The 15,632-nt window shown below is 39.0% G+C and overlaps 1 protein-coding gene across 1 annotated transcript; it reads left to right on the top strand.

Annotated features, from left to right (window-relative positions):
• The first annotated feature begins 1,894 nt into the window (after positions 1 to 1,894).
• LOC120769672 lies at positions 1,895 to 5,052 on the top strand. The gene is made up of 3 exons (XM_040096791.1): positions 1,895 to 2,153; positions 3,217 to 3,319; positions 3,388 to 5,052. The coding sequence occupies exons 1-3, from the start codon at positions 1,999 to 2,001 to the stop codon at positions 4,963 to 4,965; spliced, it is 1,836 nt and encodes a 611-aa protein (XP_039952725.1). The 5' UTR covers positions 1,895 to 1,998; the 3' UTR covers positions 4,966 to 5,052.
• The last annotated feature ends 10,580 nt before the right edge of the window (positions 5,053 to 15,632 follow it).

Below are 15,632 nucleotides of genomic sequence, written 5' to 3'. Positions count from 1 at the left end.
CAAGTATATTCCAATTTCAAAAGCCCTTTAGCTCACTGAAGGCAGTTTGGAAGCTATCCATTTATAGGACAACATTAATCCCTTAAATAAAATCGAGCTGATTCACTGCTTCATCTTACTAGAGAGGCTAAAATATTGAGATCGTTTCTATGAGAGGTTGGCAGTAGAATTTTATAATAATATATAAATTTCATGTTGTAAATAATAAAGATTCAAATGTGTTCAAGGAATAATTTAATATACGTAATAATTAATCATCTACAAATTGGTGCCGTTGAACATGTAGTCCCATATTTATACTCCGAACAGGGTATATTAAGTTTGACACGAAGTTTCTAACACCCAGAAAGTAGCGTCGGAGACCCTATAAAGTATATATATAAATGATCAGTACGCTGAGCTGAGTCGATTTAGCCATGTCCGTCTGTCTGTCCGTCCGTCCGTCTGTCTGTATATATACGAACTAGTCTCTCAATTTTTAAGATACCGCTTTGAAATTTTGCAAACGTCATTTTCTCTTCAAGAAGCTGCTCATTTGTCGGAACTGCTGATATCGGATCACTATAACATACAACTGCCATACAAACTGAACGATCGGAATTAAGTTCTTGTATCGAAAACTTTCACATTTGACAATGTATTTTCACAAAAGTTGGCACAGGTTATTTTCTAAGACAAAAATGTAATCTCCGAAGAAATTGTTCAGATCGGTTAACTATAGCATATAGCCGCCATACAAACTGAACGATCGGAATCAAGTTCTTGTATCGAAAACTTTCACATTTGACGATATATCTTGACGAAATTTGGTATAAGTTATTGCTTATAAAAATAATGTAAAATCGAAAGAAATTGTTCAGATCGGCTAACTAGAGCATATAGCTGCCATACAAGCCGAACGATCGGAATCAAGGGCTTGTATGGAGAACTTTCGCATTTGCGGTGGTATCTTCACGAAATTTGACATGGATTACTGCTTAAGGTAATAATATAATCTCCGACAAAATTGTTCAGATCGGATTGCTATAGCATATACTTAGCTTTCATACAAACTGAACACATAGTTACTAAAAGAAATGCACCTGTGAAGGGTATATCAGCTTCGGTGCAGCCGAAGTTAACGTTTTTTCTTATTTTATAATCAAATTAAAGAACTCAACTCAGCTTTCTAAAATTAAATACGATATGTGATCTTTAAAGTGGGAAAAATGAGGTCAGCCGTCCAACTTTTAAGCAGTCACTCTGAATTATATCTTATTGTGTTACTTGGCTCGTCGATATGATAATTCAAACATCGAAAGAAAGCTCAGAAAAAGCTAAATACCACCGGCATAACGACTATGAACTCATCTATCTTAATTACTATATAAAGCGAACAAATAGTTCCCCTTTTTGACCATTATAAAATGTAAACAGAAGAAATGTATTTACTTTGCCGGTTGAGTAATAGGTAATATTAGTCAGTTTTCGAACATAAACATTAATATATTCGAAGATCAAACATTCGAAATCAGATGAGGTGCGTTATCTAATCTTATCTTATCTGTAAAACCCAACAGAGCTCGATAAGAGTTTCCATGATAGCGACATGCAGAGATTGGCAGCATTATAGTAACTTACAACAACAATTACTTAAACGGTTTTATACATATGTAAGTACATATATGCAGAAGTACTGTGGACTCACATTAACTGGAATATTTGTCTATCCCAAATAGATTTAAGAAGAGGAAAGTATTGTCTGCACTTCTTTGTTCGTATCAGCAAGCGCCTACTTTAGTTCCTTATCGAAATATCTTTCTTTAATTTCGAAAATTATTCTGGCGTTTTAGTCATTTCTTGTGCAACTTCGCTCAGTACGATTCGAACAACAATACTGAACGAAGCTAAAAAATATTTAAAATACATAAAAGACTTTTACAAAATGACTTATTCATAAATAAAACCAGTTAATTTACTCTTGTAGTTTAACAACAAATAATAGAAAGAACGAAAAATATGTGGTTTTCCGGGCTCAAAAGAGTTCTATTCGGTTGGTCAACACTTTCCGCAATTGCACTGTTGATGCAACTGGTTGAATGTGGACCACCTAAAACGTGCCCAGCTTATTGCAACTGCAATTTATTGGAGAACCTCAATCATGCGGACTGCAGGTGGGACAACAAAATACATAACTGTGAATTATTTAATTAAAAAGTAATAAGTTAAAAAGTTTACTATAAAATGGCACTCAAATGTTCAATAACCGTGTGCTATGAGTAAGCATTGTGTAATTGGCTATCGATGTATATGTATGTATATAAAAGTATATATATGAAATATCGGTTTGTCATTGACAAACTCGAGCAAATGCATTGAATTTCAACGACTTAATTTAGGAAAGAATACGATTTATTTATCTATGACTAAGGGCTGATAAGTTCCGAAGTTTGTTTCCTGAGGAAAATGTAAACATATAAAGAAACATTTGTATAGTAATATTGTACATAAATGCTTAACACGTTGAGGACGGCGTGATCAACCGGTGATTCACGCACTATGGTTTCAAAAGCTGTGCCGTCCTCAACGTGTTAAACAATATAATTATAAAGAAATACGAATATAGTGGAAAATGATGATTTGTTTTTCAACAAGTTTCTAACTCCTTTAAACACTCCGAAGAATACGTTTAGTGAAAGACTGCACAGTATAACGATCCTTGCCGGAAAAGATGGCTTAGTAGATACCTATGAGTCACAGAACACAGTCAACGTCTTCTTTGGAACAGGTACGCCGACTAAAGTATAAAACTATGCTTCGTCACAGGTCACAAAACTGTGCAAGCACACTTTCAAATTACGAATATAGTATAAAACATTGCTCGAAACGTGTTTCTAGGCCACGGTTATTCTTCGAAGGGCTCTAATCTAGTATATAACCCCCGACAGCGTTCTCACGCCCATTCCTTTATGAAAACCCTTCCAGTCATTAGTGTAAATGACTTTTATTTACCTTTGTATTAATAGCTTCACAAGGCATTATTGTCATACTGTACTCCCTTTATAGGCATAACTTTATAGCTGTTATAATTGGGTTAACTGAGAAACATATACGAAATTTGTTGTGGGAGTTTGGGAACCAAACCTACTCCAAAACATAGAGTTTTGCTTTCAAACTTACAAGTTAAAGAATCCGTAAAACTATATAGTAACTACATTTCTCTATTTCTTTTCTCAGTGGGAAACGATTGATAAGTCCGAATTCAGGGGTGCCATTTGAAGTCCAGTCGTTGAATTTAAACTACAACGATATCACTATTCTAGATAATAATTGCTTTGAGGTAAGAAAATTATCAAATACATATAATATTTATAAACCTTTAATCGCTTGTCAACTTTTTTCCCATAGGGCTATGTCTACCTAATCAACATAACCATCGCTCACAATGCTATACACACCATCTTTCTGGATGTCTTCACCCCACTGAAACGCATACGCGTCATTGATCTCTCGTATAATCGTCTCGAAACCATCGATCCAAGACTATTCGAATCGAATCGTAGATTACACATACTCAACTTGGCAGGCAACAAATTCTTGTCCCTGCCGAATGAGCCGCTGCTAAACAGCAAGTCTCTCCGCAAACTCAATTTGGCTGATGCGCAAATAAATGTGCTGCTACCGGAACACTACAGCGGATTGCCGCAACTGCAAGAGCTCGATTTGACGCAAAATCTCATCATTACCATCGATCAGTTCGCGGCCCTACCACCAAAGCAACTGCGCGTACTTAACTTGGATGAAAATAATTTAAATTGCGATCAAACGCTGCAAACGGCAATGCAACAGTTGAAGGAGCGAAACGTTGAAGTCGACTACAGTTACTGTCAAGAAGCAGATCACGTTGATGAAGCTCCTACAAAATTTGAGCGCATCGAGCTCATGAACGAGCATGTAGATAAAGGTAGAGCAGAGATGGAAGTTGCGACGGATGACGTCGGTGACTCACAGGAGGACTTTGATGACAACATTCGTAGCGGAGTTCTTACAGGCTGGCATTTTCCAGTTACATCAATTGATGATACCGATGACTACGCCGATTTTGATGTGGCAGAGAATGAGGAGAGTGATGGAGTACCTTCCGACACGTACGACGATAAAATCACCAACGATACTTGTCGCCGTTGGTGTCACTACTACGGCAATACGACATTTCCGAAGCATACTTGGAACGATGGAATAGATTTTAGGGCAAAGCTCTATAGTGACTTTGATTTACTATTCGTTTTCATTTGTGGCAGTGCGGTCGGCATTGCACTGACCATCTTTATTGGCAGCTGTATCATCTGCATTTGGCGTTGTTCTTCTTTGAGATCCAGACAAATGCAAGTTGAAGATCCTTATGATGCCCCCTACGCTGTGGTATCACCATCCCGCCAACAAACAATTCCACCTCAACCAACGACTTCACATGCAGCTGTAGATGCAATTAGGAGACCTTCAGCAAGAGAAGCTGAGCCAACGCAAGAGCTATTACCTGTTATATATCCGCAACCTCCACGCCGACGTCAGCGTCGCGCTCCATCCACACAACGTGCAGTAGTACGCCATGATCATCTTGCGCGCCCTGGTAGCGACAATTTCATTTCGCGGCTCTTCGGCAGACCAGCGCGTCACCAATATTATCGGACCATCAACGAGAACACAGCGACTTTAATACGTCGCTTGAGTCGCAGCAATCTATTCAATAATCGTCTGAGTCAACATTTTGGTGAACGTGATCGTGACCGAGATCGTGAACGTAACACCGCAAGCTCTGCACCGAATACACCACCCGATAGTCCGGATGGCGCCGTTGCGCCGAATTTGGATAACGAGTTGGATAGTTTGACCACAGCGTCGAGAATGCCTCATCGACGACGTCCGGAGACTCCACCTCCTTTGTATAGTGAAATAGTTGCTAAAGATAGTGAACGTAGGACTTGAATGTTCAACGAACGACTGATTTATTTATATAGCTCTTAAACTTATTAAGCAGTTTGTGAAAGAAATAGTCATTATGTCAATTAAATATACCTAGAAAATGTCAACTCAACTAATTTTTTTAACCATACGATCGTAGTCATATAGTAAGTCGAAGGTCCTCTTTCGCAGTGCATGTGTAATGAAATAAAACTTGATTTGTTTCCATTTTGCCATGCAGATCGCAATCTAAATTCAATTGGTTAGATCGATTGGTACATAGGCCAGAGAGCATTCTTAGATCATTTTCAAATTTCCACTTTAATGACGCTTATAATTATCGACTCTGTATCTTCAACTAGTGTTTTTGTTTAATTTTCTGTAATGGATACACCACGTAGTCTAAGAGATTCACTTAATGAAATGATGGTATCTTAATAATTTTATAGGAAGCTTTAGATCTACAATCCAATATTTAGCCATTTTCATATAATATTACATATAACCGGTGCCAAAATCGGAGCCCCAGAGTAGAATTTATATATACTTGCAGATTTATCAACAAATTACCATTTTCCCCCTTCATATCAACAAAGAGTGTCTTAGTGCTTAGCCAACAACTCATCTTGGCAAAATTCAATGGGTAATAAAAGGGCACCTACAGTGAGGCAAAGCCAGACCGATACCTGTTTGTCCAGAGCATTCAGGCGGTTGCTTGTTGTCTCTTTATTTGCTTGGCTTCAATCACTGTCGTTCAGAGAAGCTGTAATTCAGTTGCTCTTAAACTTCTCAAGATTCGGTTGTACTCGAGTACTTTCGAATTGTAAATAGTGTAGATTTTTTATGTAGAAACTGCTTGAGTGCAAAAGCGACTATGACTGGTACTCGGAATACTTTTTCCTAAAGCAATAAAAAAAGAAAATGTTTCATATGCCAGAGGTGGAACAAAAATACGGGTTTTAATAATAATTCAATTCTGGTGAAATCCAGTGATACTATATATTTCGAACATAGTTAACAAGATCATATCAACATATACTTCTCAAGGGTGTCAAATCGAATAAGCTTCAAGTTTAAGCAATATCCGTAGCTTAGCGCTAGGAATTGGTTTAGGTCTCCAAGAGGACACTCTTCGGATTTCGATAAAGCTAACTCAAAAATCTTTTCAGTAGTCTAAAATGCTTTAGTGGCCGTAGTACGACTGAGATTCTGTCTAAACACTAAATAAAAAACGTACGAATATTTGAAATATGTGTCTAAAACTTTCTCGTTCATCAGAAAATTTTTATTATCAACATTTTGAAAGTAACTTCGTAGCTAGTTGAGGTTAGGTAAATGGGTTGATTTCCCGTGACGCCACAAATAATAGCACTTGGACAGCTAGAGACGCCTGTTCGTAGAATGTATGATAACTGAGAAGATTAAATCTTAGTCTGGCGAAAGCTGGACAGTGGAGCATAAACATATTTTCACTTCATCTTCCCCATTGCCACTTTGACAAGTTGCGTCCTCCAGAATATTTAGTCTCACCGCGTGAGTACCAATGAGACAGTGTCTATGTAGGACACCTATCATTGCGCAATGTAAGCTTTGCTAAGGGCAGATCAATGGACCTTTTACGTTTCACTTTCGAACAGAAAGCTTTCGCAACTCCACAATTGCCCGGGCTCCTGCTCGTTCCGAAGCTGATGGATGTGAGTAAGCATGTCTTTTCTTACAAGCTCTTCGATTTTACAATTTCCACCGATTTCACTGTGCCAATCACCCAAAAAGGTACCCATACTTGGCTTGATGCGAGCACTAGTGAGGTCATGCACTCCTTGACTAGCTTCGAGCTTACTGTAAGCGAGTTCAATACCTGTATAGCAGTTCGGCTATCGGAGTAGTTTTATGCCACTCCAAAAGAAGCTCCACTTCCGAGAAGTAAATCTGCGGTTACCTTAATAGCTGCAACTTCTGCTTGACAGACACTACAGCGACCTGAAACCGGAGATTCCCACAATGAATAAAAATGTGCATCTGGGTGTCTACTGAGCCGTTTCTTTCAGTCCAGCTAGCTACCACATTAAGGTACTCTTGCATTTACTCCTAAATCCAGGAAACTGGCAAAATGAAGCAACCTTCAATTATAAGTTCATCTCTAATCATCGCGGTTACTGATGATGCCTCACACCCGAAACACTAATTTTTATAAAACAATGAAAACATGATTGCTTACTTGAAACGTACTATAAATATCTCGAACGCCATTACCAATCCAAAGCGATATTTATTTTAAAAAAATTTCAATTTTGCAAAAAACAATATCTTCAAGAAGGAACCAAACAAGTGCAATCCGCGCAAAATCTTAAACAGCATAAGCCAGTGCAACAGCAAGTAAAACGGCGAAAGAAAGATCTGGCAGCACAGTTATCGCATCGTTATGTTGCGTTTACGCATCGAAACTTTCCTTTTAACTCGTATTTATCTCATCTCGCCGCAGGTTGGGATTATGCAAAAACTTTTTTTCATTAATTTTCGAGATACTCTGCGGTGCAGCTATTTTTCTTGCACACACACACTTATGTACTTATATGGCTGTGTAAATTCCGCTTTGCACTTTTTATTTGCACTGCAAATCCGCAAGAAAAGCCGGAGTTATTGAAATGCAAGCAGAAATAAGAAGACAAAGCTGCTTGCTGTAATGCGACAAGTTGGTGCTGATTTTTCCACCACTCTCTTCTTCTTCTTCTTGCTTTGTGTCACAAGTGCGACTACGGCTCTCATCGTGGATTGCGGTGGCCGAAATGCAATACTGCTGCTTACTTGTCTGCTCCGCAGGGAATTGAAATGTTGAAATGCTTTGCAGCGCAGCGCGTCTTTTTCCACTCAACGCAGAATTCGGTTTTCTTTAGAGCGTGTCAAGTTTACTTTTTGAATTTCGTGCGCATTCGTGTTATTCGGTGGCAAATTTTGCCTGCCACGCAGCGTGTACACCTTTGAAATGCGCTTAACGCTGCCTCTTATCCCCTGGCCTCCGCTATTAATTTTTCTATCCTGCTCGTTGTTTTTGCTTTAACAAATTTCTTGTTACTTCGGAAGTGTAAAAAAGTTTGATAGTTTGTACAAGTTTTTATTGCACATCGATGGCAGAGTCGAAATCTTCTGTTTTCACTTCGGCTTTGTGATACACACGTTCAAGTTTAAGTTTACATGTTCGTATGTATGTTTGTATATACCGGACCGTCTGAGCGCACCTTTGCGTGAAACTTTATGGTGCCGTTTTTTGTTTTGGAGTTTTGTTTCTGCACGAGTTTTTGTGAACCAATGGACCAGCTTCTTTCCCCAATAGTCACATTCTTCATGCGAAAGTAATAAAAATCGGTTTTTATGTTTTTACATGCACAATTTAATTGAATCTGTGTGCAATTGGAGATTCTTTCAAAATTGTTGCATGCAATGTTTAAGGCACAAGAGTCATGGAAAGTAGAATATATTTCAATAACACTTGAACAATTTAAAATATGAGAAATACTCTTCTCTCTTCTCGGAAAACAAAAGTATCCATACAAAAAACTAATTTTTACTATAACTGTTTTGTTCATTTGTGAAAGACTCACAAGTGTTTCAAAAGCCAAAAAGTAGTCAGAGAAACTTTAAGATTCTTGCCGTTGTTGTTGGCGAGCGCTATCTGTTAAGAAAGATGATTTTTGATAATCAGGACAGAAAATTACAGTCTTCAACTCGTATAAGTCGAAATGAAATTGAAACAACCCAACTTTAAGACAACAAAGAATCGCTTGTAAAGGTTGATCCACTTCGTCATACCCTACTTTTTTAAGGAAAAAACACATAAACTTCAAATTTTATAGGGAATGTTTATTATCATTCCAAAGAGCACTCTTTGGCAATCATTTTTTGAAGATTATTTCTTTCAAAAGTCGGCAGCGGATACGTCTCAAATGGTCGATCCGGTGAGTCCAATTTTCGATGGCTCGTTCGAGGATTTCGACTGGTAATTGGTGAATGACACGCGTAATTTTGCTCCAAGGCCTGAATCGAAGCTGGATTGTTCGCAAAACATGAAGTTATCTGCTCATCGAAGTCTTCTCTCAATAAATCCATTGATTGATGCGATGTGGGGGAAGTGGAACCGTCTTGTTCAGGAGATTTACGGTTATCATGGCGCGATAAAAGTCGCTATGGACGTTTTCGTTCGCACCGGCATCATTTTTAAAGAAATATGGTCCGTTGATTTCACCGGCCCACCAACCTCACCAAATCGTTGTATTTTCTGGATGAAATGGCAGTTTTTGCATCTCTTTAGATTGCTCTTCGTCCCAAATGCGGCAATTTTGCTTATTTGCACACCTATTGGGCCAAAAATGAGCTTGGTTTGATCTTCTTTGAACTTGCCCATAGAACGAAGTGATGTTGCATGGGAAGCTAAAGTTGTATTTTGTACGCTTACAATTTAGGAACTTGAAGAAAGTCGCAAGTCGTTCCATATGTCAGTCGGCGTTGCTACGAAGGTCGCCAACTCGACTCTCCAGGGTCTTCGTGTGCACTCTCATTTCACTGCGTGCTGTACGTGGTCTAAATATTCGATTGAATATTACCAATTAAAGAATGCTGGGTCTCAAGATGTGTGTTGGTTTTGCAAATAGTACGCTCAATAGACCGATTATGTCGACCATAAGTTGAGCGAAGCGCGCGAAATACATTATGTGCAGAACATGAGATTTCGTAATAAAGTAGAACGATTTGTAAACGTTGTTCAGCGTAAATTTTTCCATGATGAAATGCTAAACAATACTGAACAAAAATAAGATGACAGCTTGACACGACTCAAGCGTCATCTGTCAAAAACGGCTACTGAAAAAAGGCTTATATGACCCGTTTTAATGATCGTTATTACTAGTACAACAAATCCCACAAAGAAGAGACATCTATGGTTTGAAAAATTTCTTAAAAGTGGACTGGGACCACGTCCACGACCCTTAATAGTTTTAATATACATACATATCTTTCAAACCGTCCAAGTTAAATAGATCAAATTCGTCCCGGATAAACATTTTCAGTATCCTTTCCAACAGCCTGCAAATGAGTGAAATCGGATTAAAACCACTCATATGACAGTTATGTTGAAAATTACTAGAAGTCCGACAACTCACTAAATAAGTATAACAGAAACATTAAAATTTACACCCAAGAAGGGATGAGAGGCTTCATAGGAGCCATATCGTTTTAGTGATTTTCTCTTTACACAAAATAGTTTCTCAAATACAGAAAACATAATGAAAGAGCAGAAGATGTTCTAAACCAAAGCGGCAAGCGGCCAACGTGGCGCTTAAATTGAAAGTAGCAAAACTAATTGCTTTGCCAGGAGTTTCAGAAGAAATCGCAAATTAAATGAATGTGAAAAACTTCACTAAACGAAGCATTTAAACGCAATACATATCTCGTAATCCTCTTTAGAGCACTAAGCGCACACACACGCACGCTCAAGGCGCCCAGTGAATATGTCAATTATTTAGACGTCCAACACTCTGGAGCGAGCAACACGAAGCGTTAGCAATTAAAAAGTGATGAACTCACCAAGAAAGCAAATGCGCGCAGAACTCTGACAAAATCCCATTTAACTTCATCCATTCAAGCAGCCAGTGTGGCACGGCATGGCGAATCGCTAGTCCTCGGTGGCAGCCGACAGCAGGTGGCAGACAGGCAGCAGGGACGTGTGGCAGCAAATGCTCCCTAATCAAATCAAGTCGTTGCGAAATGATTTTTTAAAACAATTTCAACTACTCAATTACAACATCTTAACAACATTTCGCAACTCATCTGACTGGCTGTTGTCTGTGGGCGTCTGTGTGTGCCATAGATAAGCATACTCATAGATGGCGCTCTGTGAGCGCGTAGTTGTGCCATAAATGCCAGCACAGTGAAATTGGCAGAAGCGGCAGTCAACTATGGCAGCATGTTGCACGTTCCTGTCCGACGTGACGCGCAGGTGGTAACGGCTTCATCTGCTGCCACAAACACACTACCAGCAACGTGTGCATAGATATGTGAATGTATTTATTTGGCTGTATGGTATGGCAGAGTATTGCGGCCGGGTGATGCTTCGACATTTCGCTTAGCTGGGCGTGCAATTACCCAATGCTGACAGTTTTAATTGAATTTTAATTTGCAACAAATTGTTGCTTTCTGCTAGTTTTTACAAAGTTAGATATGTTGTTACATTTTACAATACCTGAGGCTGTCAACCAACGAACCAGCGTCGAGCAGCTCTTGGTAAGCACACCATATTCAGGCACGTATTCTTTGTGGAGGCTCGGTTAGGTTGCAGTGCCTGAAGAGCTAGCGACAAAGCGCCTCTTGATTACGGTGAAATGTTGTCATAACATTTGTTGCTCGGTTGAAATACAAAATATTACCTTGCTGGGATGAAACGGAAGTGATTGCACTGAAAACTTTAGTGGTGAATATAGGTAAACGATAACTATGTAACTGTGTACATTTATCTCGAAACGATCCCTAGTCGATGGTCGATGGACTATGTACCAGTCGATGGACTATGTACCCACAAACGCCTGAGAACTCTAAGATCTCTGGAAGCTGTGCATTCATTCTCGTTTATCTAGAACAGGCATAACCATAATAATCAAATGGTGCCAAGTGAGCTTTGATGTAATGATAGCTGGCTTCTTGGACCATTGCTAGAAAAACTAAGACAGTAAAAAGACTGCTCGAGATCCTGGCAATTGTTATGTGGGGGTAGGTCTAGTTTTCACACAATTTTATTTATTTTAGGCACAAAGTTAAAGTGATATGATTAAAGAATGTTCTGTTATTTTCATTGAGACAACTCAAATATTGGTCGATATATCCAGCATAAAGTCGCCCGCAAGTTCGAAAATCTTTTATTAGGTATATGTAGGCTCAGGGAAGTAGTGATCCAATTCAACCCATCTTTCATACACAGATTCACTATTGTCTATAAAGGATTCTGTATGAATTTTAATTGTATTATATATTTCATTAATTGGCTGATGTTTTCGGTCAAAAGTCAATTATAGATACTGGACTCCACATATTCGGTACCTAGGCGCTTGAACAATTTCGGTTGGATTTGGGCATTTTAAGAAATAATTAATACAAAATTTTATCCCGTTATACTAATTCCTTTTTGATTTGTGTACTGGAACTGAAATACTGGCATATTTAATTATTAGTTTATTACGTTTAGTTGTTTTGAACAGCAGCTTCATATGGGCAATGACCAAGGTTATCTTCCGATTTCATCTATTTTCAGACTATCGGTAGGAGTTCTTATAATATTGGCGCAAAGAAAACATGATTGTTGTAGCTTTAGTGGTTTAGGAGATATGTATATTCAACTTACTAACGAGAAGGCGGGACCCAGACGGAGTGTTCTGTTCTATCTAATTTGGAATCTCTAGCTGGGCTCTGGCGAATTGCCGCCGCCTCATAGAAATGCATGTCCCCAACTATAAAAAACCAGGCGCGTCAGGCCCACAATGGACGGCTTCATAAACAGCGTATATTCACCATGTTAGGTGTGGCTGTCATCAAGATAGTGGCGCACTGGAAGTCCCTCAAAATGTCGACAGTGACTTCTCTGCTGGCGGTATGGAAGGGGTGATGTGAGCATGCTCTGTTGATGTGTCCGCTGCGATGTGTATCAGGAACCAGGCCTTCGGATCGTGGTCAAGGAGTGTGCATTGAACGCAGGAGTAGTATTCTACGTTGCCGCGAGCGAGCCCTGATCTGTCCATGTTTTTCGGGACTGTTAAAGCGAAAGAAAGGCCTCAAAGAACTGGGGTATGGGCAGTGTCCCTACACTATGCGCTGGTAAAAACAAACATATGGAGAACAACATGAAAAACAAAAACAATAACAACAACAACAACAAAAATCTACATTTTTGGGATCATAAGAAGGAGCTGCACTGGAAGCTTAAGCGATGGTGATAATAAAGTGCAAAACTCTTCCCAAAGTACGACCATTGCGGAAGCTATCACCCTTAGGGGGGCACCAAAATTGGGTAGTTCGCGATCAAAAACCTTGGTGTTGACAGGAGCAGGATCATCGCCACCAGCCTTAGGCGACACCACTCTCCTGGCCATACAACCTCGTGGATACGGTAGGGCTGAACGAGCGGATGTGATTAAGAAGTTGATCGAAATAAAGCTCTCACCCCAGCAGTCTATCAACAACACCATGAGAGATCTTCTCGGTGTGATAGCAAAGATACACGCAAGTGCTTAAGAGAAGCACATTGCAAATAAGGAAGCACGACGAAGTTTTCTCGTGATGCCAACCACTGCAGAGAATACACCCAAGAGGCCTCGCGACGAAGTACTGCCAAAGCCAAGAATTTTAATTGTGTAAGCTCAATTTTGATTTTACGAAGCGTTATGACAAGTTGTGAGTCCCCTAGCTACATATGTTTCCAGTTCGTTAAAGTTAAACACTAGTTATATGAAACCCCCAATTGTTTTCAAAAAACAAAATGACATCTAACTGCCGGAGTACCAAATATAACATTTAACCTAAAAAAATAGTGGAAAAGCTAAAGTGTTGAGTTCAAACATAACATAAGATGAGCGCATAATATTCTCAACGCAACAACACAATAATGAGTTCAGTCTCAAACTCCACGTGAGCGGAGTTACGGGTTCAGACCTAGTTTCTTATGAGTATCAGTATATAAACTACAGAAAGGTTAAATTTCATCATTTTAATCTCAATAAAGTATTTAGTCTATACCTGTAAGAGTTTTTTAGTAAAATCCCAAAATCTGATCGTTCAGGTTTATTTAAATGGACTGGGCATAGATGATAACAACTCTAAATGCGGATGAATTCGAACATTTTATGCTCTTACAACTTACAACCATGAAAGACTGGGAACATCCTTCAGAAAGGATTAAAACTTCTATTATTCGATGAAATCGTGAATAAATTACAATCAAATTCTTTATAACATAAGTATATTGGAGGTCAATTAATACGCCACAGACTAATAAATTCACGCAAGATGAGTAAAAATTGAGATGTAGTGAAACTTGGTTTACTTGTTCCTTGCCAAGAAACGGAGAATGAGTTCGTAGATAGGCGTTATCGGAGCACTACAAAGCTCACAAGACGCCTGTAAGCACAACCTATGTATAATGGGCCACAAATAAGCGCTGAATCAAGATATAGAATTATAAACACAGGAGATCGCAATAGTGAGTGACACCTTTGGGCTAAATACTTTGAACAAGTGGCGGTAAGTGGCCGTGATCAAACCCCTTAATAGCTTTAATCTACATACAAGTATCCCAAACCATTCAAACTCAAATAAACAAATTCGCTCAAGCTAAATCCCATATAACGGTACCGTCAAAAACTACTATAAGTCCGATGAATCAACTAAACACGCCAGACACTTAAAATTCTACACCGGAGATGGTATGAGATTGCTTTCTAGGAGCTAGGGTAAAAATTAGACGATGCGCATGCCATCGGCAACTGTTAGGTGAAATCACATATCTCGGGAACCGTCCGACCGATTTCAGTTGATCTGCGGCATTCTTCTCACATTTCTTTATACCGAATATATCGGCCAATATGTGAGCTATATCTATGAAACTGATAAAGCGTATTTTGCTTATAGCAGTGTATCTTAGGGACTAAACTTGACCTATCCCCCACATAAATAATATGAGAATTCTCGAACATCCGGCTGGCTTTGCGACAAATGACTGATGACGGCATATGATGTATTTTGATGAAACGTTGGAAACAGTTTTAATTTTGATTTTAGTGTTAACAGTTAGTTTAAATTGTGGTTAATTTTAAGCTTAAGTTTTAGTTAAGGTTAAGTTTAAGTGCACATTTTATTTCAATTTTTATAAAAATTTAATATAATTTCCACTTTTTTTAATGCAAATACAGTCAAACAATCAAAAAGCTTATAAAAGTCTGTTACTGGGAAACCGCCTTTAGCGAATCTAAGCCTGCTACTTAAGTAACCCGTTTGTTAATCGATTAGACTAATAATGAAGCTGCGCCGCTGTGCCATGCAATGATTTCACATTCTTATGCAAAAGCAGAACTTTGCAATGCTAAATAGCTAATGCAAAACATAAGAAACATAGGCACTTGGCACATCGAAAAACACTCGCTCAACTACTTAGCTCTTGCTGTTGTTGTTGTAGTTATTGTTGCCGCACGTTTACAACTTCACGTGCTTGACATTATTTTTGCCACTTGCCGTGCGGTGCTGCTGTTCAAGTAATTTCGTATTCATAAATGAAATTCACGCATATTTTCTACTCTACTTGCGCAAGTAAATTCTTTTGCCAGCAAACTAGTAGGCAAGCACTACAACCGAACAGAAGTGAGCCTTTGTGCGCCTAAACGACCACTACACACGCACACACGCCTTCTATGTACAGCAAGTGCAAGTGGCTTTAGCTGCTGAGGTTGCCTGCATTAGCAATTTTCCGTTCTGTTCAATTGTGCACACAATGAGATGCAGGAGAAAAGTTTTGCATACATTTAGGCGCAACAACGGTGCAAAAATGCAAGTAATGATGCGCTCGCGCTGCCAGTCAAGCGTGTCAAGCTCATCGAAGTGGCTCGTGCGGCACAAAGGTGCGTGCATGAGTACATCTGTGTATGGCTGCGTGTATGAGTGAG

The sequence above is a fragment of the Bactrocera tryoni genome, chromosome 2 (genome assembly GCF_016617805.1).
Source record: "Bactrocera tryoni isolate S06 chromosome 2, CSIRO_BtryS06_freeze2, whole genome shotgun sequence".
Taxonomy (NCBI): domain Eukaryota; kingdom Metazoa; phylum Arthropoda; class Insecta; order Diptera; family Tephritidae; genus Bactrocera; species Bactrocera tryoni.
Note: the sequence above shows the minus strand (reverse complement) of the source record. Positions and strands in the feature narration are given on the sequence as shown.